This window comes from Denticeps clupeoides, chromosome 3 (genome assembly GCF_900700375.1).
Source record: "Denticeps clupeoides chromosome 3, fDenClu1.1, whole genome shotgun sequence".
NCBI lineage: Eukaryota > Metazoa > Chordata > Actinopteri > Clupeiformes > Denticipitidae > Denticeps > Denticeps clupeoides.
Genome location: NC_041709.1, coordinates 20,681,507 through 20,707,264, shown reverse-complemented (window position 1 = coordinate 20,707,264; position 25,758 = coordinate 20,681,507). Strand labels below are relative to the sequence as shown.

At 43.6% G+C, this 25,758-nt stretch overlaps 1 protein-coding gene across 8 annotated transcripts in view; it reads left to right on the top strand.

Moving 5' to 3' along the window:
* The window catches only part of vav2 (vav 2 guanine nucleotide exchange factor), a 152,189-nt gene that overhangs the window by 105,323 nt on the left and 21,108 nt on the right, over nt 1-25,758 (top strand). For 4 of the 8 annotated variants that reach the window (XM_028972687.1, XM_028972684.1, XM_028972689.1 and 1 more), the window contains exons 3-9: nt 1,622-1,680; nt 11,303-11,371; nt 16,496-16,601; nt 17,199-17,213; nt 19,270-19,368; nt 21,854-21,922; nt 22,096-22,196. In XM_028972687.1, coding sequence (XP_028828520.1) covers nt 1,622-1,680; nt 11,303-11,371; nt 16,496-16,601; nt 17,199-17,213; nt 19,270-19,368; nt 21,854-21,922; nt 22,096-22,196 — 518 coding nt within the window. The remainder of the gene's footprint in view (nt 1-1,621; nt 1,681-11,302; nt 11,372-16,495; nt 16,602-17,198; nt 17,214-19,269; nt 19,369-21,853; nt 21,923-22,095; nt 22,197-25,758) is intronic. The other 4 variants (XM_028972691.1, XM_028972690.1, XM_028972688.1 and 1 more) reach the window with 1 other exon arrangement.

Below are 25,758 nucleotides of genomic sequence, written 5' to 3'. Positions count from 1 at the left end.
TCTGAATATTTAAGAAAGTAAACAGAGCTCTACAGCATTAGTGTCAAATTATCATTTTTACCTGAAGTCCCTGCCTCACCCACACAAACACACTTGCATAAAAGCTGAGTGTATTAAACACTCCTTGGGTGGTGGATCATGTAGTGGTGTGTTGCCGGGGGCAGCAGTGAGCGCAGGTGCACTGGGTGTTATTATAGGCGTGTCACACTGACATAATGCCCATCATTCATTCGAGATAAAGTGTGTCCATCACATGCTGCAGGGCAGTTTTGTATTTGTGTTTGTGTGTGTGTGTGTGTGTGTGTGTGTGTGTGTGTGTCTGTGTTGTACAAGGGAAACTGTTTGACTATAAGGATCTCAAAGACATTGAACCAAGACATATGTGAAGAAAAAGCACTTACAAATATTTATACTTTTTATGCTGATCATCTAGTAATAATGCTATTATGACATTTATACATCTTTGTGAGCATATAGCAATACATATGAAATCTGTTTAAATATAAATATATATATTTGATAAAGAAACCAGAAACAAGCACACATCTGTATCAAATATATATTTTATATTGAAACAGATTTCATATATATTGCTATATGCTCACAAAGATGTATAAATGTCTGTAAGGGCAAGCGTTGCAGCCCTACTAATGAAGACATGAGAATAATATCAACATCATAATCATAGAAAAAGGCGTAAACAGCCTGCAACAACATTCCACCAGTCTGAAAGAGAATAGGACAGAAGGAGCATCAGAGAGGAGACAGCATCGCTCTGAAGGACTCCTGTTCTCTCCAAGGCTTACTAGATGCTTTTAAGGAGAACACGTCCTTGTCGGGACCCGAAAAATGTCCTTGCCCGAGGGCCAGTAATACGCAAAGAAATGAAATGCATGCGAACTCTCCTCGCAGCTCCGATTGCCATGATAGCAGGAGGAGGATTCTCTAAACATGTAACAGGGCACAGCAGGGGTGGAAGCGTGTGAGAGAGTGTATGTGTTACTCTCCCACATGCCTGTTTCTTGCCATCTGGAAGGTTCCAGAATAAGTCCCAGTAAACCCACTCGTATGTGACTCATGAGCACTCCTAAATCAGTTTAAACGTCTCCTTTCTGCACAAGGGAGGGGCTGGGGCACTGGGCGAGAGTTTAAAGGCGGAGGCATATGAAGAAAGGATGAAACGACACACACAGTTTTGTAACAGGCTTGTAATTTTGACGCTGAATGTCCGTTTTTACAGCATCAACGGGACATCTGAAGACCCCGCTGTTTTTATCTCATCTCATCCTGCTGAAGCGTCTCTGCATCTTCTTCCCACTAACATTACACACACACACACACACACACACACACACACACACACACACACACACACACACACACACTGTTCGCAGTGGGCGATGGGTTAAATGCAGAGCGCGTGAACCTCGGACGGAGGCATACGTAGGCGATTCCGTTTCAGCCGGGATGTGACTTTTGAGCCTGCCGCTGCGAGTGTGACTCTCGGGTGATGCAGTATAGATGAAGTACAGCGTGTGTGCGTGCATCTGTGTTTGAGTATTAATGTGGTGAAGTTTCTCGCGTCATGTGTGTGTGACGGTGTTTTCCCTTTCTGTTCCAGGTGATCTCTGCTCTCTCCAGAATCTCCCACCACAGCATTGCTCAAATTAAAGGGATCCGGTAAGACTTGTGCATTACAATCATACACACACACACACACACACACACACAAGATAAGGGGGATCAGTATCATTACACACCGTAACATCATAAATAATGAACAGGAACTTGCTGCTGATGATCGACCCCTAAATCAAGCTGTGTCCCATGGGACAGGAAAGACGCTGAAGTTGGCAGCAAATTGTCCGCGGATCTTTCACGTTTCCTTTGATGTCTCTGTGGAGCGCAACAATGTCACCCCGACGAGTTTTTCCTTCATAAGATCACAGGCTCCTTGAGAGGGCACGGACAGTGGAGCCCAGAGGCTTCCTGTTTACATGCATGTTTGCGTCTGAGGGACCTTTAGGACAAAAATGTGGTATCGAGAAATTAAAACGTTTAAAATGTTACAGAACGCCCGTCTGTCAAATGTCTGGCTGTCCAAAAATTACAATTCAACGTGCGCATTTTTCATAATGCTCAAAATATGGAACAAAACATACATATGAACAGGATACGGCAGCAGCATCAACACAGGAACATGAATTTGCAGAAAGAATGGATATTTGAATTTTTGGAATGTTTAGTATTCCTGAAGGAAGGGTGTCTTCCCCTAACTCGCTTCTTTCACTATTGCTTATAGAGGAAAGACATCTTCTAATATGTCAGAATGTGTCACTTTCCAGTCACTCCAGCTTTTCATGATGTTGTGATCATGTCAAATCCGGCAGAAGCAGCAATTTAACACATATTTTCAACACTATTCATTAATTTACCCAAACACAACCGCTGGTGTCAATATTTCCCACATACAACAACACTGTTGGTACCTTCGCACCATTTTCTGCATTCAGACGGGGTTTTAGAATTATCGGCTGATTACATCACATTTTAAGAAAACACAAAACTTGTCATTTTCAACGCAAAAAACAACCCTAGAAATAGTAAACTCCTGGTTTGACTGACTTTCTTACAGTACATGCAAATACAGTAGGTATAAAACTGTACACACTGTAAATGTGACTTCAAGAAATAATTTTTTCCACCTTTAATGTGATCTAAAACCTGTAAAACTCGATTGAAAAACGAACAAAACTGTTGCAGTGTACACACCCTTAAAATATCAGTTTGTTAGAGCACCTTTTGACCTATCAGAAGGCATTGTGTTCTCAGCCCTCTAAAGGCCATTCCCATAGATTTAAATTCTGGTCTGTGGCTGGTGAAGCCATTCTTTTGTTGATTTTGGTGTAATGCCTCATCTGTGCTACCAACAGAAAAATGGTAAATTTATTGCAAACCGTGAACAGCCTGCAGGGTCGATACTTGTCATGACGGTGGGTGAAATAAACAACAGCTGCTGCGAGAGTTTGTACGTCATTTAAATTGAATGAAATGATTCATTTAGATGAATTGGACACAAACAACTTCAGTAAGAAGAATGAATAATTTGTTCAAAATACTTGTTTCAATTTGTGTGGAAATACTTTGCATGATTCAGTTGCTGACAAGATCCTCCAACATCTACATGAGCAGCCAGACCCTGTTCAACCATGGCAGTGTACTCTTGTCAATTTATAAAACATAAAAAGACCAAACGAAATCGGGTCAGAGTCAGCAGAATCATCAACCACGTGTGTTTGTCTCACGCAGACATGTATTATCAGTGATCACTTTACATTGATTGGTAATGGCCTTTTACAGGCAGAACTGGACTCACCTATTGCTGCAGAATGCCCCACAAAGGACTTCCTCAACTCATTTACTTCAGCGTCATCATTTAATGTGTCATCTTCTCTGTCACTGTCCACTTTGTCAGCTTTGATGTATGAGAAAACAATGAAGGTCTACTTTGACTGTCTGCTTTGGTTGCCTTTGTTGTCTAATTTTTGAATGCCTCTGCATTAGGCATGATTTTTTGATTGCCTCTGCATTAAAAAGTGCAGATGTGGCTGCACTTGCTATTGATCAGAGGAGCTATTGATTTCTAAAAGCTTCACCAGCATTACATTATTTATGGTGTAAAAACGAAATATTATGTTACAAATGTCACATTGGATAAATGTATATTACGATTGAACAATGCAGCGTGTAACACTTCATCCTTAGTGCACTGAATCACTTTCATAGGACATCCGTAGGACATGTGACTAAATTAAATTCTCTTTTTGAAAGTTAAAAGAAAAGTGGACAGTCATGTTCCTAGAGGTCCTCTGTCCAAAGTGGGTCATCTGTGATTCACTGAGTGACCCTGACTGTCTACTCCATGGCCAGGGCTTTTCTCCCCTGCCACTTGAAGGATCCATGAAGGAGTCTTGCTCCGAGTCATGCTGCTCGGACTTCCCCAGTTACATCAGGTCAGATGTAAACCCAGTTTGACTAACACTGATCAAACTGGATCTTAAACCCCAATGAGTTAGATGAGTCACTTTAAATAGGAACTACTGTCTGTTTGAGTTATGTGAAAAAAACCCTGATTAAAATATTATTTTTCATACTAGAATGGAATATTCTTATATTATAAAGGAATGTTATTTTTCAGACTAAATAATAAGAATATGAGGTACAGTGAACTTCAGAACCATGTTTTCATTTATGATTTAAAAAGTGAAGATTTCATAAAGTCATCACTTGTCAAGACTGTCATTGCTTATGTAACACCATGGCACTACAGTGCAGGATGAAACCTTGCCTTCAAATATCCTTGGGACGTTTTCTTTTTTTTTAAACCTTGGCCAGTTATGTAATGGTGAGTTTGAATCAGATACTGGCCTGTGTCAGTAATGCAGTCTTTTTTCATTTCTGTGTTCCAATTGAACTCCAGCTGCTTTTGCTTTATTGTGGCAATGTTTTTAATATGGCAAATTACACTCAGCGGGAAGGCTATTTGCACGCGTTGAATATTAAAGACTCACACTGTACAAAATCTGCATCTTATTACTCATTTTCAATAATGCTCTGTCCACTTCTCAGTGCTGATTGGCTGTTGTAGGCGCTACACTCCACCCAAACAATATTAGAGAAGCGCGTGCTGTTGCGTAGCAACCATTTATAGTTTATTCCACCGGAGCAGAGAGGTGACACCGAATAGATTTTGCAATAAAGTATCACTTTTTATAAATGACAACGTGTCCCCGCCGCAGTTTCAGATGCAGGGTAATGGCTTTATAAAATCCCCAGCCCTCGATTTATCTGTTCTATATGATGAGTGTGGTCACAGGAGGGCCACAGACTATCCAACCTTTAGACAAGGGGAACCCTTGGGACAGTGGTGGCCTTGTGGGTATGGAAGCGGACTCGTAACCGAAGGGTTATGGGTTCAAATCCCAAACTGAGCCACCCTCTGCTCACTAAGGGCCGATGGGTTAAATGCAGAGGACACGTTTTGTTGTGCGCACCGTGTGTATCACAATGACTGAACAATCGTTTTTGCTTTTTCTCTCACACAAAGTGCAAATTTTACGGCCAAAATGTATGTGGGTGTGTTTGAGATTTGGCCATCGTAGCATTAGACCCTTCCGCCAGCGAGGTGAGTAGGTCATTTCAGCCATTTAAGGGTCAGAGCAAAAGTGCCTTTTAAAGCCATTAAAAAGCCCATTGTGCCGCTCTAATGGGAACATAAGATAGCAGGAGCTAATGCTAACAGCGCCGCAGCGCACATTACGGCCGGCTTAAAAAGTAATCCGGTTAATCACATGGACAAGGCCAGAAGAACACACACACTCACACCCAGACACATAAAGAGGAACGCTGCCTGCGGAACTGACCCTCCATTAGGCAGAATGGATTGTGTACGTGCCGCACGGTAATTAGCGCGGGCCGCCTCCCGGACGGTGGCAATTACCTGCACTGATTGTAGTGCGATAACCGATTAACCGGGTTGTGATCAAAGGGGCTGCTTGTCGCAGGGTCATGGGTCAACGCACGTGCGCTTTTTATTCAACGAGAGGCCCCCGCCTGGAAATAAAATTCGCCCATTTTTTTAAGAACAGAAGTGTGTGTGTGTTTTTTTTTTTTTGTCATGCCCCCTATCCTGCCAGCTCAGTATTTGTGCCCCTGGCCTCCTTACTCACACGGGCATGACAAAATCTCAGATGAAAATCCCCCCCTAATAATGCATTATAAATAGGGCTGTCAAAGTAACCGCGCTAATAGTTTGAATAAAGTCAAGGCGTTAACACGCGATGCATGATAGTGCAACTTTATCTTCTTGTCACTTCCTAGTTTAACCCTTTTTATTCGTCTGTGGTGAAAATGTGGCTGCGTGGTTCTACGTGCACCTGTTAGGCCTATTGCATGTGAAAAGCCACAGCATAAATAGTACATTATAAAGCCACTATAATTTGTTTTCACATTCATTACATTTGGCAGATGCCCTTTTCCAGAGCGAATTACATAATTGTTCTATTAATGAATACATTCTGTTACCACTCACTCACTCACTCACTCACTCATCACCTCCTCTTCATAGACATTGTCTCTTCGCATAGCTGGATCCTGCCAGAGAATTTCATCAACATCGCAGGCAAATGTTGTCATTTGCAAGACACCTTGGAAAGAAACGTTTTGAATGACGAATCCATCCTTGTATTGCTGCTACCTCCATCTGGTCACTGTTCTCGTCAGGTTGAACCCAGCCTCATCTACGTGAATGAACTCATGCTGGGTCTCCTCTCCATCCATTCGTAAAACTACCTGCCACTCACACTTGCCACTGTGTATCGGCTTAGATTTGGCTGTACTCGCAGCCCAGTGTCCCTCAGCGCCAGGCCGTGCTTGACAACGTGGTCAACCAGTGTTGCGCGGATCTCATTTGTCAGGTTCGGTCCTCTTTGAGCACCTTCTTGTCTTCGTCTTCCTCTGTTGATTCCTCTTCCTCCCCTTCCTCCTCCTCGTCCTCCTCCTCCTCCTCCTCCTGTTACTCTTTCTCTGACTCTTTCCATTGTGCCTGAAGACCGATGAACTCACCTGCTGCTTTTTACAGTGCTTTTACACCTAATATGGTGTATCTGATGACTGCGTTGAACCGATTGGTTGGACGGTGCGGTAATTTGACAGTCAGTGCTATGGTATTGCAAGGAAGTGACATCATAGATATTTGTGTGATTATATACATTTATCAGTATATTAAAGGATCATTTTCTCTCATCGTAAATGTGCTGGAGAAGCAGAAGGTTTTCATGTTGTGTTCCTTCAGAAAGTTCCTTTTCATCACTAATCAACCTCTCTGGTCGCCTTTGCTGGGATGGAAAGCGGAAAGGAAAATGCAGGAGCTTGGTCCTTTTTTCCCTCCGCGGGTCAAACACGTCCACGGTGCAGTCAGGCAGGGACAAGTGTCATCCCCATTAGCCACAAAATCGCTGTCTGATTTGTTTGTTTTGATGCTGGACAGCTTTGTTCTCGCTTCACCAACCTAATGGCTTTGACACTTCAAACTATTTCACAGTGTGTGTGTGTGTGTGTGTGTGAGAGAGAGAGAAAGAGATTTCAGGCAACGGTGAATATAATATCAGCACAAAAGTAAAACACAACAACAAGAAACAATCGGTAATGTTGTTTGGCTGTAACGGGGCTATACTTGAATAATGGGGGACTAATGCCTTTTCTCACCATTAATTCCAGATGAGACATCACTCCTCTTCCCGTTACTCAGAGACTCGTGTTTGTGTGTGTGTGTGTGTGTGTGTGTGTGTGTGTATCCAGGTGGCAGACAATTTGTCACACTTCTCATTATTTGGTTGTGTAGAGTGTGTGTGTGTGTGTGTGTGTATGTGTGTGTTTATGACTCTTTATTACTTTTGCATGTGTGTATGTGTTAGTGTGTGTGTGTTGAGTGTTTATGTTTGTGTGTGTGTTTTAGGGGAAGTGTCTGGTTTTTAATAATTTGCATGTTTCTTAAGTTATGGATGTGTATGAGTTTGTGAGTTTGAGTGCTTATGTATGTTTTGTGTCCTTGTAAGTATGTTGTGAGTGTTGAATGTTTATGTTTGTGTGTGTGTTTTAGGGGAAGTGTCTGGTTTTTAATAATTTGCATGTTTCTCAGGTTATGGATGTGTATGAGTTTGTGAGTTTGAGTGCTTATGTATTTTTTGTGTCCATGTAAGTATGTTGTGAGTGTGTGTGTTTATGTTTGTGTGTGTCTAAGTTTGATTGCTTGTTTGTGCTGTGTGTGTATTGAACACTTATCTAACTCACATGACAGGTCTTTCTCAGTGTTTATGTCCTCTACTTCACACACAAACACACACACGCACACACACACACAATGCGGTTCCACCTGTCAGTGCGCAGATCGGCCGAAACCGATGAGAAATGTTCAGCATAATCTGACCAACGTCTGCTGCTGTGACATTTGCCATATATGATGCATAATTCAATATGCAGAGCTGAAATGCTAATTCATGTTAATAAATGCTGCACCTCACAGAACAACAAATGCGCGTTCTTCATTCAGGTATCACATATCATCTACTGGTTGGATGAGGGCAGCACATCAAGCGGGTCATTTATAGGCATTTCTAGAATAAAAGACCCGGGTCATGGTATCCTGCGCAGGGTGTCCTGTGTTCTGGGTGTCCTGGTGCTCCGGTACCTGTACCCTGTAAATTAAGCAATTATTGAAAGTCGGTCAGTCAGAAGAATCAGTTCATAATTCAACCACAATGAATGTGAAGTGATTGTCCTCGGAAAACACTGCAGCACAGCACACAATGACACAACTTTTAACCCGTCACCATGGGGAGCGGTGGGCAGCCGTGAAAGGTGCCGGGAAGGTGCTTTGATGGGATTTGAACTCGCAACCTCCCGATTACTGTTTCCTTACCCGCTAGGCCACCACTGCCCATGCGGTGGTCCAGTCAGGGCCGGTCCGTCACACAAGCAGCATAGGCAGATGCGTCACAAACGAAAGTGTAAGTTGGTAGTAGTTGGTATTAATGTGTCATAATATGAACGATCAAGACCACATGAATTTACCTATTAAGCAGTATTACTAATAATAACGACACGCTAGTTTCCACGCCTCATCGGAAAGTAATGCACTGGCGCATGCATCTCAAAATTGCCAACACACTCAAAATTGTAATTTTATATATCGTCTAACAGGCAACTTCGTTTGTGTACTTTAATTGTGTAGTTAATTAAGTAGTACAGTGTGAAAGGCAAGGTTACACAGACTCTAGACGTCTAGAAGTGTGTGTGTGTGTGTGTGTGTGTGTGTGAGGGTAGTTGAGCTCTAACCCAGGTAATGAACAGAACAGTGGAACATGCATTAGTAGCTAAGAATCGAATACATTTACAGCTCAGATCAGCAAGTCCCCAGGCCCACGTCAAATGTTAAATTTATCACCGGTCTGCTGTGACATTGACGCGAAATGGGACGAATGTGCAGTGTTCGTAATGAAGCAGTTGTACTACGTCTTTGGAATAAATGTGACCAGGATAAAAGATGTCACAGAGGCCGAACAGTCCTTCATTCCCCTTTAAACAGGGTTAAATAAAAAATGAAGATTACAGTAGGAGGAAGTCAGTCTTAAATGGTTCAATTTTTAAAATTGGTTTTTATCAGAGTAGAGACAGGGCCATCCATCAGCAATCGCTGTGTGTGTGTGTGTGTGTTTGTGTGTGTGTGTGTGTGTGTGTGTGTGTGTGTGTGTATGAATTAATCATAATGCGTTCATCACCAGGTTTCCACAGACTTATTCGGTGGTTGTGCAATGGTGGGAGGGCAAATGGGGGTGTGTGTATACTTTATAAGCACACTAAGACCTGTAAGTCACTGAGCCGCTCGGCTTTATGGGTAATGTGCACCTCACACCTGTCCACATTCTGATACTCACTGGTTAATATTGTTCCACGGCATTAATTGAGATTAAACCAGTAAACAGTAATAATCAGATGAATTATTCTATCACAGTCGCCTCTCTTTTCCTGCCTCTCCTTGTCCATCTGTCAGACAGCACATGGTGTGTGTGGGTGTGGTGTGAAAGTGTGATCGTGGGGGATAGTCACCTTGGTGTGAGTGTGTGTGTGGCTCTGATATACAGTTTGATTTTTCCCCGCTAGGGTGTGTCTGTTTGGGTCTTCTGTCTCAGGCCTGGTCTCCAGTAGTTGATTAATTTAGATGTAATTGAATGTAGTGTGTGTTTGGATGGGTTTCTCTGTTATTAGTTTGTTGTGGTAATGGTTCTAGAGGAAAAGCAACACAACCACTCTCATTACACCCTGCCTGTCCAAATAAAGACTCACACACTCGAATATCGAGCTTGACCACCTTAAGGCTTGATTACAGCTTGCATTTTAATGAGCTTCTGCGGTGTCACAACATTTATTTGCCAAGACCTTGTTGAGAGGACAGTCGGGAGTGCTGTGCAAATTCTTCTCCAGCACATCCCAAAGATTCTTGGTGGGGTTAAGGTCTGGACTTTGTGGTGGCCGATCCATGTGTGAAAAACTCGTTGGAATTGCCATCAGGGGAGAAGAAATCCACTGATGTAATAAGTTGGTCATTCGGTGTATTCAGGTAGTCAGCTGACCTCATTCTTTGGGGACAGAACATTGCAACCCCAGCTCATAGCACAACCCCTGGGAGCAGTGCGTGATTTGCTCAGTGGCACCTCAGTGGCACCTTGGCAGACCGGGAATCGAACCGGCAACCTTACAGAGTCGCTTTGTTAACCGCTAGGCCACCACTGCACCCATGTTGTCTTCCAACATGGTTGTGTAAGGAATGAGAAGCTACTCACTGCCTCAATTATGTTAAATAGTTCGTAACATGTTTATCCATGCAGTAATTTCCAATTATTAATTACGTAATTGCTTTGTTCAGTCCAGGTGGTGCCTTTTTAAGTGCACCTCAGTCACATGGTCCTAATTTTTATTACTTTAAACCGCAATGTCCTCCCCGCACTAGTAAAGAAATCCATCCCCGTTAATAGATCAGCTGATCAGCAGCCATTGAATGGCCTTTGGGGTGTTTGGTAGTGGCGATGGTGGGTTAACTGCAGAACAGAATATGTGTGTCTGGTGGGAACGTAGATGTTAGTGCTTCTGCGCCTTAGTGTCACATCCAATGAGGTCGTGGCTACCTGCGATGGCAGCCATATGATACTTGTGCAAGTGTAGAGAGAGGGACGAGGCAGAGCCATTTGTCACGTTGTTCTCATATGTCAATCACAGCGGGGACCATCGGGACCTTCTGAATAACGTAGAACGCTGAATTATTTAAAGAGCTTAGAGCTGCACTCCCTCACACACTGACATACGTAGACATTGACTCACCTTCACACATGGAATTTATGGCTCTGTGGTAAAACAGCTGTACAGTAAATGTGGCCCAGCATCTGTGGTCCATTGTGGCATTGCTTGTCTGGAAATGCAGCCATCGGAAATCAGCAGCAACAGTTTCCTATGTTATAAATAAAATAACGGTGGCCAAAAACCATTGTAGACCTCTGACTTATACCTCTGAATTCATGAATACTCTGCATGAACGATTGATTCTCGAAGGATTCTTAAAGGATTTCGTTGTAGCTCAAAACAAAACCCAACGTAATGGCGTCAATCAAACATCACACACATGCTCGCAAAATACACGTATGCAGTTATTCTGTGCTTATCTCTGGCCGTCCTGTTTGCTTTCTCCCAGGCCCTTCCCGTCAGAGGACACAGCGGTGAACGAGGATGACGTCTATCGCAGTCTGGAGGAGCTGGCAGAGTAAGTCCCAGCTTTACCGCCATATGCAGAGCCCCACACAAGCAGAGGAAAAACAGATGACATATGTCCCGGGTTTGACGTCATCAGATTCAATTGAATTGAATCAGATTCAAGTTACCGCACTCTTATTTCAGGATTAATACCAGAGTAATGTCATATGATTTGATTTTACTGATCAGGAACACTGGAGCAGTGTACAGAGAGTTAATTAAAGACAAAACTAATGTTGTCCAGCACCCTTGAAGGTGGTTTTGATCTAGAGGTGCATTGTAGGTCGCATTTTAGAGAAGTCGATTAAGGCTGTACTAAAGATATATAGTTAATTATACAGTAGAACAGGGGTGTTTTAAATACCCCCGATTCACACACACTATTCAACATGTAAAGAATCATGCAGTGATTGTGTGTGTGTGTGTGTGTGTGTTGATATCTTGTCTCATTGATAATTAAATGTCCTCATAAAGATGGGAAATCACACAAAGATGGGAAATAAGGGGTGGTTTTGGTTAAAGTCTAATCACTGATATATTCTGGCATTTACTGGCATTGAAGGATACATGCACACTTGGCAATTGTACCACATACAGCATGGACATCATTGATTGTACCACATATTTCCCACATACGTCATGGGCATTGTAGGGCAACTTTGCATTTGTCTTCAGTGACAAAGCTTGAAGCAATGTGGCTGCCAGAATATGACACTCTGCTTGTGTAGATGCAAATGTTTTGTAACTCAGTTCCTAACGAAATGTGAACATTTAAGGTCGAACGTGTGAACAATTGAAAATTGGAAATCGAAACCACTTTGCCCATGCCTGCTCCTGGCTACGTTTGCCTGGTTCACAGCCCAGTGAGTCTCAAATAAAGTGAGTCAGTGTGTAAGATAAATGTATAGATGTTAGGACAATTATCTGAGTCCTGGTGTATTAAACAGATCTTTTAATTTGTCCACCCGTAGTACAATCATACATCAAATTTGCCATAAAATCAGCTCAGTGGTTCAGAGATTTCCAGGTCTTTTAGATGAAGTACTGTATATAAAACATATAAAACAACTATCATCAAGCACAGCATTGAAACGGAAACCTGGTTGTTTTTGTCACTGCAGCACAGCACTCGGTGCACAAAATGAAATGTGTCCTCTGCATTTAACCTGGGGAGCAGTGTGTGGGGACGGTATCAAAGGGACCTTGATGGTTCAGACTGTCCATGTTCTGTGCAAATGAACATTTAGTTACACGGGCAGACTGTCTCCTACCATTCCAGATGACACCTTTATATATATGCCATTTTGTACACATAGATACAAACACACAGCTTTTTGTGTTGGTGTCAACTTCTACCAAGCAGATGTGCCATGATACAAACTGCAAGGTAACCGACAAAAAGGACCCACATTAATCAAAAGCATCAAACCGTGAGAAAATATAAGTCATGCACACTTTCATAAAGAAAGAAGACAAGACACACAAGGCAGAAGGACACAATCAGGTAATTAAGACACAATAGGGTAACAGTGCTAGAGTCCCAGATCATCTGGATGGAGAACCACGGATATGAGTGGCTGCGTGCCCCGTTTATTTTCTCAGCCCTGCTAAGATCATTGAAAAGATGATTTATTTTTTAAGAATGAAGCTTTCAAAGTGACAGACTTTGGTTAATGAAAAAACCATTCCATTGGAACCCAACTCTAGTTAGTGCAGGGGTGGCCTAGTGGGTAAGGAAGCGGACCTGTACTCAAAAGGTTGCCGGTTCGAATCCGGTGCCACTGAGCAAAGCACAGTCCCCACACACTGCTCACACCTTCCATGACTGCCCACTGGTCACTAACTAAGGTTCCGATAACCTTAGAACCCGGTGCTGAGCTCAGTGACCATCCTCATGTGTTGTGACAGGTATCTGTCCAAGCAGCTTAAAACATGCAGCAGTTGGCATTTGTGTGTCTGTTTGTAATTTACCACAAATTATCACTATACTTGTTGTGCTCCAAGTGCATGTGGCAGAATACTCTGTGTGTTTAACATGTCAAACCGTGGCCAATGGCACCAGAGCAGGCGGCTGGACCTTGTCGCCAAAAGAGATTTTTTTTTTTTTACTGCCAATTAGGTGCCCTGGATATAAACCATGTCAGAATGGCTTTATGTCACCACTTTCCCTGGTTCTCCGGGAGAATTCTGGGATGGCGTGGACATTACTTAAACGTAATCTGAGTTTAATGTGAGATGTCATTGAGAACGGCAGCTCAGGGTGGATAGTGCCTGGACGAGAGTGAGGCTCGACTGACCAGATGAAATTTGTGGCTCCACCTTGACCCTCCTCATAACCCCACAGCCACTAAGGATCTTTCCCCTCCCGGGAAAAAAAAAAGAAATAATCTGAGTGTACGCACACTCCACCAACTTCCTGCTGGACTGAACAAATAAAAATTTGCAATCAGGACTGGGGAGAGGGGAAAAGAATGTTCCGGAAGGAGAATAGGGCAGACATATAGAGTTATATTCAGGATTGCAGAAAGGGGAAAGGGTAGCTTGTTTTTCCTCTTGAAGACACAGATAAGTGCCAGGCAGCGTCAGTAGGGTTGCTTGACTGTGATGGTAGAGGTGGGCGGAGGCGCCTGATGTTGGCTTTGGGAGTTTTCTGGTTTTGTGGGCTCTAATATCCCCTCTTTATCCAGGATCTGTGTGGTGACCTTTAACCTGCAGCTGTGACTCCAGCTCGGCTGTTTTATTCCGTTCTGTTTTATTTTTATTTTTATCAGGGTCTGAACCCCTGAGAGCAAATAAATCTTGCGGGTGAACCGCTGTATGGAAATCCCAGAGTGCACTGGGCTCTATTCAGTTTGCAGTATATTGACTGTTGGCTAGATATTACACACACACACACACACAGTCAGTAGTCTTTCATAGACTGTGTATACACACACACACACACACACACACACACCAGTGCCCCTGTGGGCCTCCAGGCCATATGTTGGTCTGTCGACCCCCAGGTGGTGCCAGTGCCAGCATGAAGACACAGTCCTTCTGCGTGCTGTGTGTGAGTGTGTGTGCGCATGATAATTTATGTGTGTGTGTGTGTGTGTGTGTGCGCAGTTGTATGTAGCTAGTGTGTGTGGGCAGTTATTGCGTGAGAAAGCAGTAGACATTGCCAGCCTGCTATAGCGTGTAATCAGAGAGAAAATTAGTCCCAAAATCCAGAAGTGTTCACACACACACACACACACACACACACACACACACACACACACACACACACACACACACACACACACACACACGCACATTGGCATGGCTTTAAAAGAATGTGCAAAGAACTCCACAAAGAAAAAAATCTAAGACAATATACTAAATCATGTACAGTGAACAACACACATTTTTTAGCTTTTGGTCTGACACACACACACACACACACACACACACAGAAATCCATATATGAACACATATTGCCCAGATGAGGTTCTGTGCATGGTTGTTGCAGAATGTGTGTGGGTTCCCATTTACTCTAATTTGAGTTTTATTACCATTTACAACATCTACAACAAAGATGTTGTAGAATAAATGAAACATCTAGAAGGGTAATAAATGTACAACCAGTAAATAACACAGGGTGATAATTCATGCACACACACATACACAGACACACACCCTCTTACTTGGCACCCCTGCATTCAAATGTGATTAAACATCTATCATATGAAGGTTACCTGCTTTGTTCGATATGGGAAGGTGTAGACACTTCAATTAAAACTCCAAGACTGCCTCTTGTAAACGGAGGAAACAGAGGCTGAACACAGAAATGAATTTTATTCCCTGCCATCTTTCATTGTTCAATAAAACCAGCATATTGTTTTGCCACACAGCGGTGGCGAGGTACAGCTTTTCTGGGAGTAAATTCATAAGAGTTGTTTTAATTATGACACCTTTCACAAGTAGAATATAAATGAGTGTCAAAGCCTGTTTTGGTTCAGTCATTCAAATTTAATATCCAACAGAGCAAAAAAAAGCCACAAAATATGGAATAATAGCACTGCGCAATGACAGGCCATGTGGTGAATTTTTCTTGTGGTGTTTCATTAAACATGGTTATATTGCACACAGTTCATAACTTGTCCTAATATTCTCCTTACACTTTTTTTCCCAAAGTAGAGCTGTGGCAGGCCTGGAGTCTGGGCACAGCCCAGGACAGGACACCAGTCCATTGCAGGGGAAACACACACAGACACACCAATAAAAATGATTTTTTTCTTTACTACCCACTATTCTTTTGATGGAAATGTAGTTTATGAAACCCTTAACTGTTCAGGAATCAGCACTACAGAGAGCAGATTTTTTTTTATTGTTCTCTTTATTATGATCTCGACTATTAAAGGTTTTAGTGCAGTCATTAGATGGAATGAAGGCATGAATTGGTATCTGGGGACATTAGGGGGTTAAAATATTACCATGCATTAGCAGGAAAAATATATCTTGCAGGTGTGAGGATGTGACCATGGCTAAGAAGTGTGTAAGCAGGGTTAAAATCTGTAGTATGGACACATATGAATAATTATCAAATATGACTCTTGTGCTGTCTACAAAATGAGAACATTTGTCTCACCCTGCTGGGCTGGTGACACAGACATCTGCACCCGTAGGTGCTGATCACTGGTCATGAACAGGAGAAAGAGAGAGGCTGTGTGTGTGTGTAGGTCTGGCCCAGCTGGGACCAAACACAGGAGGGCATCTTGTGCTCCAGTTGTCACACTGGAGTGGGGGGGATCTCTCTGTGTGTGTGTCCCTGAGAGCACAATAGAGGGGTGTGTGTGGATAGATGCAAGTGAAACTGTCAGGGAGGTTACACAGCTGTCTACAGTTCTGTCCAGGGAGCCGTGACCCATTTCAAACAACACACACACACACACACACACACACAGTCACACACGCACATGCTCTGTGAGGACACAGGGTAATAACTCTGGAACTCTGGAAGTTCTTTCTAGACACAAGCATAACAAAGACACACACACACAGTTAAATACAATGTCTCTGACAAAGAAATTGCTTTAACAGTATTTGCGTTGCGTTTTAGTGCGGGTGACCTCAGCGTTTTTTTAACTCTGATCTGTGTGTTTGTCTTTAGTGAACATGACGTTGGTGAGGATGACATCTACGACTGTGTGCCATGCGAGGATGATGGTGATGACATCTATGAAGACATCATCAGGGTGGAGGTCCGACAGCCCATGGTGAGAAAGACTGGAACTCGGAGGTCTTGAACCCACAAACTTCTCAATCTTCAAACGTTTGCTTCACGTTCACACAGAAAAGCACAAAACTCACCCACAACACACTACTGAGCACACGGCCCTTTAAGTAAATTAATGTTAATGTTTCAAGCTCAATGTTATAAGAGCTTGAAAAAATATCACCTTTAACCTTCTGGGTTTCAAAATACCTGTGTGTTCAGAAACCATTTCTTGTCGTAGTCTCAAACATCCTGGAAAGGAGCCCAGAAGAAGAATTCAAATATGCCTGGTTCTGCAATGCACACACACACACAGGCGGTGTCTGTAGGCAGAGCGAGAGCGAGAGAGAGAGAGAATGAGTCTCATTCACTGATCATCTTCATCACTCTCAAGTGAACTAACAAGCCTCCTACGTTCAGGTGATGAAAGTTCCGATAATATTCTCCTATTAAGGAAACAGGTTTGGCACCTGTGATCCTCTCTATGAGTGAATGTGTGTGTGTGTGTGTGTGTGTGTGTGTGTGTGTGTGTGTGTGTGTGTGTGTTACTTTACCTCATCATAACTCAACTGTCCTGCTTTGCCTCCTAATGCTGCAGATCAGATACATGCAGGTGAGTTTGTCCACTCCTGCACACGTACACACCAACATGGCAAGTGCATACAGGTTCGCGGGACTGTCCCCTCCCAGAGACTCACACTCACACAGTCGCAGCGTTTGAAATGGAATGTGAGTTCGAACGAGCTCACGTGAGTGTTCTATACGATGAGCGTGGCCGCTTCGTTGAAGGACGAAGTGGCTTCCTGCAGGGCAAATGACTGACGCTGAAGTGATTTCTGAGCGACGACCCGCTGCTTGCAGGACGTCTGAAAAATTAAATATACAGCACGCAGCTGCATGAAGTAGCCAGAAACGGCCTTTCTGCTCCCCTGTGAAAAGCAACGTTTCACAGAAGAAATATTGCTTTACAACGACGAGCAAGGAAGTGGAACACGAGCGCCACACCCACCAAACGCAGTCTTACAGGTCTTAATAACACAATAATAACCCCGTAATAACGTCTTTTTACTGTATACTGTAGGGCTGATTCTTTTAAAAATTTGATCTTTGAGGAAGTCAGTTGGTCTTCTGTATAAAACGTTCCCTTCTAGGGGTTGAGAAATGTAAAAAAGCAAAGGACGGGAAATTCACACAAAACTAACCAAAGTACAATAACAGTGCTTCTATTTACAACATAGAAAGGTGAGTCAAATAACCAACCCCCAATAGTGCTAAATAAAACACAGACAGGAGGAACCCAACACACAAACGTGAGAATATATATAAAAAATAGATTTTGTTTGTGTAGTTTCGTAATTTTGATGATTGAGGCCTTATAGAAGCTGATACAGATCTTCAAGAATTATTTCTGATAATCACTGCATTGAGCCATCAATCCCAAGCCTCCTAGTCTGTAATGGTTCCTAATAGGGTGTATATTGATGATACATAACACAGCTATGCTACACATGAGGGTGAATTTGAATCATCGTGTGATTCAAGGCCCACACATACAGGGCAGTAAGTGTAAGGCTTCCCAAAGATTCAATAGATGAAACAAGAAGACGAAACTGCTCGGTATTTATCTGTATCTTGAGTAAGAGACTTGTTGGTGTGTAATTAGTTCCATCACATCATTAACAATCAGGCTTCTTTCTTCTGTCATCTACCTACTTATTTAAATCCTGAGGATGACTGATGGGAACATTTATCTGAATGGATCCCCGTTTTTCTGAATACACGCACACAGATCGCCCAGCCATCTCATTCGTATGTATGTGTGTTCGTGTGTGTGAGTTTATTTGCATGTGTAAGTGTGTGTCTTTTGCCGACTCAGATTCTTGCGGTTTTATGGGCGGTGCGGGCATCTATAGCAGCTTCTTACACAACCACACAGCGCCGCTCCACTACCCCCCTTCCTCTAAATGCTGATTATGGTCCTCTTTCTCTTTGGTCTCTAATGAAGAACCCCAAGATGGGTGGGGTTTGTGGGGATTCCTCGCTTGCCCCTCCCCTCCCTCCAATCTGTCAGCATCTGTGTTTATTTTACTGCTTTGTGAAGCGCTTGTATTGAGCTGTTAAACGAGTGGGGATGTGGGCGGGTTGGCCTCGGCCTAGCGTTCCTGGTCCCAGATGTTCGGTTCTGTGCTGAGACAGATGCTCATTAAGCCTTGGCTCAGATCGAACGGCCGAGCGCTCCGTGTCACCTGGTATTCGTTGACATGGCGGCGTTACAGCGCCCGGCACCCAACGGTCACGCCCAGTTACCCAGACCACATTCTGCTTGCTCACGCCGCGCCGTTCATCTGCTGTTAATTCACGCTTATTTAATTAGGATCCATTTTACTGCGGTTCTGCTGGCCCCGGCTGCAGGGGGATTACGATAAAGACAGAGGTCACAATTAGTAAAATAAAATGTAAAAAAATATAATTAGCTGCCTCGTTTCTTTCATCCTCGTTTTTGAAAGTGTTTTGCAGCTTGGCATGTGAATCTCAAAGCATCAGAGCGCGCGGCCCGTAAGCGATCTGAACAACAGGCGCCTCGGTGGTGTGCAGGTGTGGAAGAACAGCGTTCTGTAAAAGAGGAGTAATGTGGCCGCCGCTCTCTTCTGTCTCTTTTCCCCTGGCAGAAAATGGGCATGACGGAGGACGACAAGCGAAACTGCTGTCTGGTAGAGATTCAGGAAACGGAGGCCAAATACTACAAAACACTGGAGGACATTGAGAAGGTGAGCGAGCGACTGGGGTTTTCAATCAATCAATCAATCAATCAATCAATCAATCAACTTTAATGTAATGGAACAGGGAGAGCGATATAATGCCACACAGAGATAGAGATGTGTGTGTGTATGTGTGTGTGTGTCTTTGTTTAATGAACCATGGTGGAAAAACAGATGTCAGCAGTGGAGATCAATCTTATGGGAAGAACGGTTCCTCTGGGTATATGTCCTCTCTTCTGTGTGTGTGTGAGTTTTGTCTCATTGTCGTCATTAAATTGGCAAACGAAGTCCTAAACACACACACACACACACACACACACACACACACACACACACACACACACAGACAGACCATTTGACTTCTCCTGTGTCCCCTGTGCACTGTTCTAATGTTGATGAATTCATGCTGTAATCGGAACACCCACTGCAACAGACATATCGTCACCTTCTGACTTATTTATGAAGTGTGTGTGTGTGTGTGTGTGTGTGAGTGAGTTTGTTTTTCAACCCGGTAAACAAGCTTTCCCCAATTATACCTCTATCATCTGTTCCTCATCTCACCTCGCTGAATGAGCCATCACTTCATTACCGGTTAACTGAGGAAAAATTAAGGGGTGCACTTTGCATCATTACAGCCCCGCTGTTCCGGGGATGGAATCATAATCCTGCATACGCAACGGCACCACAATTTGCAGAGTACACAATGTACACTTCTTTTAGATCAGATTTCGTTTATGTGAACAACGAACAGCCTGTCGATAACTAATGGGGCAGTGGTGGCCTAGCGATTAAGGAACCGGCCCCGTAATCAGAGGGTTGCCGGTTCGAATCCCGATCCGCCAAAGGTGCCACTGAGTGGCACTGAGTGCCGACCAAAGCACCGTCCCCACACACTGCTCCCCGGGTGCCTGTCATGGCTGCCCACTGCTCACTCAGGGCGATGGGTTAAATGCAGAGGACAAATTTCACTGTGTGAACACACAATCACTTCACTTTAAACTTTACTTCAAAATAAAAAGCATTTTCACAAAGACATCAGTAGGACTTAATAGTTTATTACCTTGATTATATAATATCCTGTTTTACACACAAAAGACTGAGCTTCCTTCAAGATGGAATCAATGCTTCCACGTGGCATTGTTGCTAAGCAGCATAATTCAGGCACCAGTCCAGCAGTTGTGACTTTACACAAGGCGTCATTTTACCTCTATAATACCTCTCATCAAGATTCAAGAGAGATTTATTGTCAAGTATTGTAACATTAGTTTTTTAAAACTAAAAGTTATATACTGAATCTGTAGTAAAAAGATAATCACAGTGCATAGTTTCTTGTATAATCCGTTTACTTCTGGGTCTAACATCTGATTGGCTGAGTAATATATTCCCGGGCGGAGATCAGTTTCTGCATGAGAGAGGTTCTTTTTGTCGTGTTTATTTATATTATACTGCATTACTTGGTGGCTGCAATTATTATGAACACAGTACTTCATTTTCTTTCTATCATGGGGGACTGCTTTTAAAATTGTGACCGATTTTGAAAATTAATGACTGATTCTAATTAAAATCTAAAAAACTTCTCCAGAGGCTGAACTGTCCCCTTCGTAATGGTGTCAGTTTACAAAGCACAGCGTCTCTTAAACTCCCACCCCAGGATAAACCTCTATTGTCCCCCTCGGAGCGCCCGCAGTCTGCTCTTGAACTCATCGCTCTCTGTCAGATGCGCCCGCCCTCCCCTCCCCCCGCCCACGTCGGATGCCCAGAATAAACGTGTGGCGGCTCCGTCACCGTGGGCGACCGACAGCGAGCCGAGGAACAATTTTTCTTGCGACTGCAACCAGTGCCGTTCGGTGACATTCTCGCGTCTCCTGTGAGCCACTCTGGAGCTGCTGCACACACACGAGTCCTCGTCGTCTTTCCGCTCTTCTACCAGCAGAGTCGGCCGTGTGTGTGTTTTTTACAATTTGTAACAATACACAATAGTCATTTTACCAGACAGCAGAACATGGAGTAACTGGGCTGAATATGACCTCACCAGCATCACTAGCTAGGCAGTGTTGGATCATTCGAAGATCAGTGCTGTCCATCATATATTTAAGACGTTTCCAACAGGGCCACCAGCCAGTCCAGTGCCTGAAACTGGTCACCTGCATTTATATAGTTTTCTTGTTGTTGTTTTCCTCATGAATAAAGTTTCTCTGATGTTTTATTCATGCAACTCACAGTCAACGCACTGTGCTTTTATCATTTAGCATCGCTTCTGTTAAAGGGTTAAATCTGCCAACCCTGGACTTATGGCTCATATCAAGGTTTTTTTATTTGTAGGTTGAATATGGTTTAAAAAACGAAACTTTTATTCAATAAAAGTCACTTCATTCAGTGCTGTCAAGGATGCGTTTTGTTCTGTCCTCCCACAACCACACACACACACACACACACACACACACACACACAGAACTTCTGATGAGATTGTCTTTTCTATTGTCTCTTTCCCCAGAGCTACATGATCCCTTTGAAACTGGTATTCAGCCCACAGGAGATGGAGGCCATTTTCATCAACCTACAGGCAAGTTCGCACAAATACTATTGTGTGCCTGTGTGCGTATTTGCCATTGTGTGTGTGTTAGGGTTTGTGACAGCATAGCATTGTGAGGCCTTTATGTGTTGTAGGTTGTGTGTGTGTGTGTGTGTGTGTGTGTGTTGTCATTGGATGTGTCCTGATGACGTTGTCCCCTGCAGGATGTGATTAAAGTGCACTCTGCTCTCCTGAGAGCGATTGAACTCAGTGTGGCAAGTGGCGGCAGCGGACTCGGCAAAATCTTCCTGGACTTCAAGGAAAGGTGAGTGATGCCTGGCCCTGCAGTGTCTCACACACACACACACACACACACACACACACACACACACACGTCCATGCAAAACAACTCACATACCTGGACCATGCTCATACAGCAGTGACATCATTCATTCAGCCAATAAGAATCAAGTATTCATCCACATATGCATCATGGGTACATAAGTTAAGTGAAGTGATTGTCACTTGTGATACACAGCAGCACAGCACACGGTGCACACAGTGAAATTTGTCCTCTGCATTTAACCCTGAGTGAGCAGTGGGCAGCCATGACAGGCGCCCAGGGAGCAGTGTGTGGGGATGGTGCTTTGCTCAGTGACACCTCAGTGGCACCTTGGCAGGTCGGGATTCGAACCGGCAACCTTCTGATTACGGGTGTCGCTTCCTTAATTTTCCTCACAGTTCGTTCAAGCTGCCTCGCAGCTAGACAGAAAATCCGAGCGAGCGGTGTCAGCAAGCCAGGAGAGGTGAAGCAGTAAGGAGAGTTTTCACTGCCCCGAGACGGACTGGAGGGCCGAGGCTGGGTGACTTTCCTCAAGTCATTTAGAGTCTCGGGCTCCTACCGTCCTGATTAGTGCTGCTTCGCTGGTACACACACCCAGACACACACACACACACACACACCCGCCAGTCCTGTGGGTCCTTATTGGTCACTGTGGCAGATGGGTCAGCTCATTCCTGCAGCTGCTCTATGAAAATTTATAAGGCGTTATATATATATTCAGGCCAAATGCAAGGTGGTGATGGTCGTTACCCATGAGAAGGATGCCCTAAAAGCAAATTAATTCGTTAATTTATTCTGATTAAAAAAACTAATTTTGAATGGTGTCTACATGGATTTTTTTTTTTGCCACTAGAGTTGTAATCTTTCTCTTTGTACTAAATTGTATTTTTATTATTTGAACAGCAGAGGGCCCTGACTCACACCCCCGTCATGTTATGGTCGAAAGAAAAGAACATACAAGGAAAAAGCGGAAGATGGGGGAATTGTACAAAGTGAGAAGTAGGAAAATTCTGGGCCTTCCAGTAAACAATAGCTAGAAAAGAAAATGTCAAGTACAGTTGCTTTCTGACATCAAACATTAACACAACATTACATCAACTAGACCTGCTCTTAAATTCTTTGCCTTAACCATTTAAAGGTGCTCTTATCGTAACATGACTTTTTTTTTTCTTTTCGAAGACTCAACCCCGCCTCTCTCCCATTTCCTTCCTCGCCCTCTTTTTGTTGAGTTTAGTGCGTTAATTGCAGCAAATATTGGCGGGTAAATGTCAAAGCAGTTGCAGCGAAAGTGTTGGGGTAAGAGTAGCATAAACGAGGCTTATCCTTAATAAAATAGTCTCCCCGCGTGTCAGATGGATAAGTGCCATGTGGGACCGGTGTGGCGGGACCACTGAGTCAGATTAATGAGTGCCCCGGCAACTCGGAGCGACAGATTTCAGAGTGGAGAGGAACGGCGGCGTTTTACAGGGAGGCATTTATAATAAAGCACAGCGGCGGAGAGCTTCCTTCCTTTGTTTTCTGCGCTGGGTATGCTAATGTGGGGGCTCTGCGCGTTTCCACATCATTACTGGCCGAAGTGGAGATCAGTGTGTTTATTCAGACGTGTTTACCTTCCATCACTGCTGCTGAACACCCCCCTCCCACGCTCCTCATACACGCTCTCCCACGCTACGTGATTACGACCTTCTGTGGTAATGAAGGTTCTTCTGCCTTAATGAGAGGATCCAGTGACAGCAGCTCGGCAGGAACTTTAGATCCACACAGGGTCTTGTTTTAGACAGATAGAGAGCGAGGGAGCGAGAATGAGATGAAAGTATGGGGGGTAACAGAGAACAGGAGAGAGGGGCAAAACCGAGGAAAATCATCAGGGGAGATGAATGGAGGAAGACACAGTAGGATGGAGGGAGAAGTAAGCGTGAATGTGTCTGTTCCTTTGGGAGGTTGTAGTATTTGCACTGGTAATTGACTCATTATTGTGAATTGTGTGTGTGTGTGTGTGTGTGTGTGTGTACTTGTACACTTTGTCACACTCCTGGTTGAGTTGTCCTGAAATGTGCCCATGTAAAATGTGCGTACCAGTGTGTACTGATGGGAAATGAAACCGCCCTGATAAAGCACAACTGTGTGTGTGTGTGTGTATTTGTAAACCAATTACAACAAAACTAAAAGAGACAAAAGTTTCATTGAAGAAAATTTTAGGGTCCGGGTTTAGGTTTAGAAATGTAGCAGTTGCAATTTTATAATGCATATCACCCAGTGTTATTAAAATATATTTGGATTGTGTGAGTGTGTGTGTGTGTGTGTGTGCAGCACTCCAGCTCTTAGTTCACTGCAATCACTCTATGTCATTGCATCTACACACCTTCAGGCCTGAGAGAGAGAGAGAGAGAGAGAGAGAGAGGATAAAATAGGATGCAGAACTGTTTCTGACAGATGACAGGATTGGAAAATGTGTTTTAAGCAGCTTTTTGAAAATGGGACTCTTCTGCACGCGAGGGGATACCCTTTTCTTTTCCTATCCTTTCGCTTCTTTTCTTCTCTTATATTAGGTGACAGCCACAATGTTTAGTTTAGCTCATTATTCTGCATGTATATTGTGTGTGTGACCTTTGCAATGTGGAATTGGTAGCAGCAGATCTCTCTCGCTTGTTCTCTCTTCTCTTCAGAGCCCCGCAGAGCCGCAGACAGCTGAACACACACTCTGTATGTGTGCTTGCACGACTGTGAGTGTTCAAACGATTTTATGAGTGGAGAGAAGCTGGAGTTCCCTCTTTGTGATGAACTCCCTCAGTTACGGGCAGGTGTTGCCGGAGGTGCTATAAAAAATGAATCTCCGCTCTCCCCGCTCACCTCTCCATGCTGAGTGGTGTGTGCGAGTGCCTGAATGGGTGTCGGACTGTGTTTTTAACACGCACGTGAGGCAGAATGGCGCGTGAAGTGTTGATATTTTGTTGCAAAATGTGGTTTTGCCCCTGTCCACTTTCACAGCCTTCTGCTTGGAGGTCTGCGGTGTGAGTGTGCGTATGAGGCTTCAGGATCAGTGGTGAGATAAGACTCATGATCAATGCCCTCAGTGGACCACGATGCTCAAACCTGTTTAAGTCATATCCTCACGATCTCCCTCCAGTATTTACTAGCGGCTTTAGCTGGCATCCAGCCTGTGGATCCTTCATAGTGGACATATTTGGGGTGGGTGCAGTTTGAAAGCAACAGAAAATGAAAATATCCTTTCCATCACTGAGCGCCTTATAAAGAAATAACCAAAGTCCTGCCAGATCTGCAAATCTGACACAAACCACTTCGAGTGCACCTTCAGGTCAGTTGATTACTACAATTTTCACAGCACCTTATCAGAAACTGACCAAGTTAATATCTTTCATTTGCAGATATTTGAAGGGATTATTTACACCTAACAACTGCACATGTTAAGCATGTGGTCTGGGCCAAACCATTGTTTTAAAAAGTTGCTCCAGTAATATTGTGGTATCACAGTGTCCAAACAACCTCTGCACCTATAGAAACAGGGCGATTGATAAGACCGAGG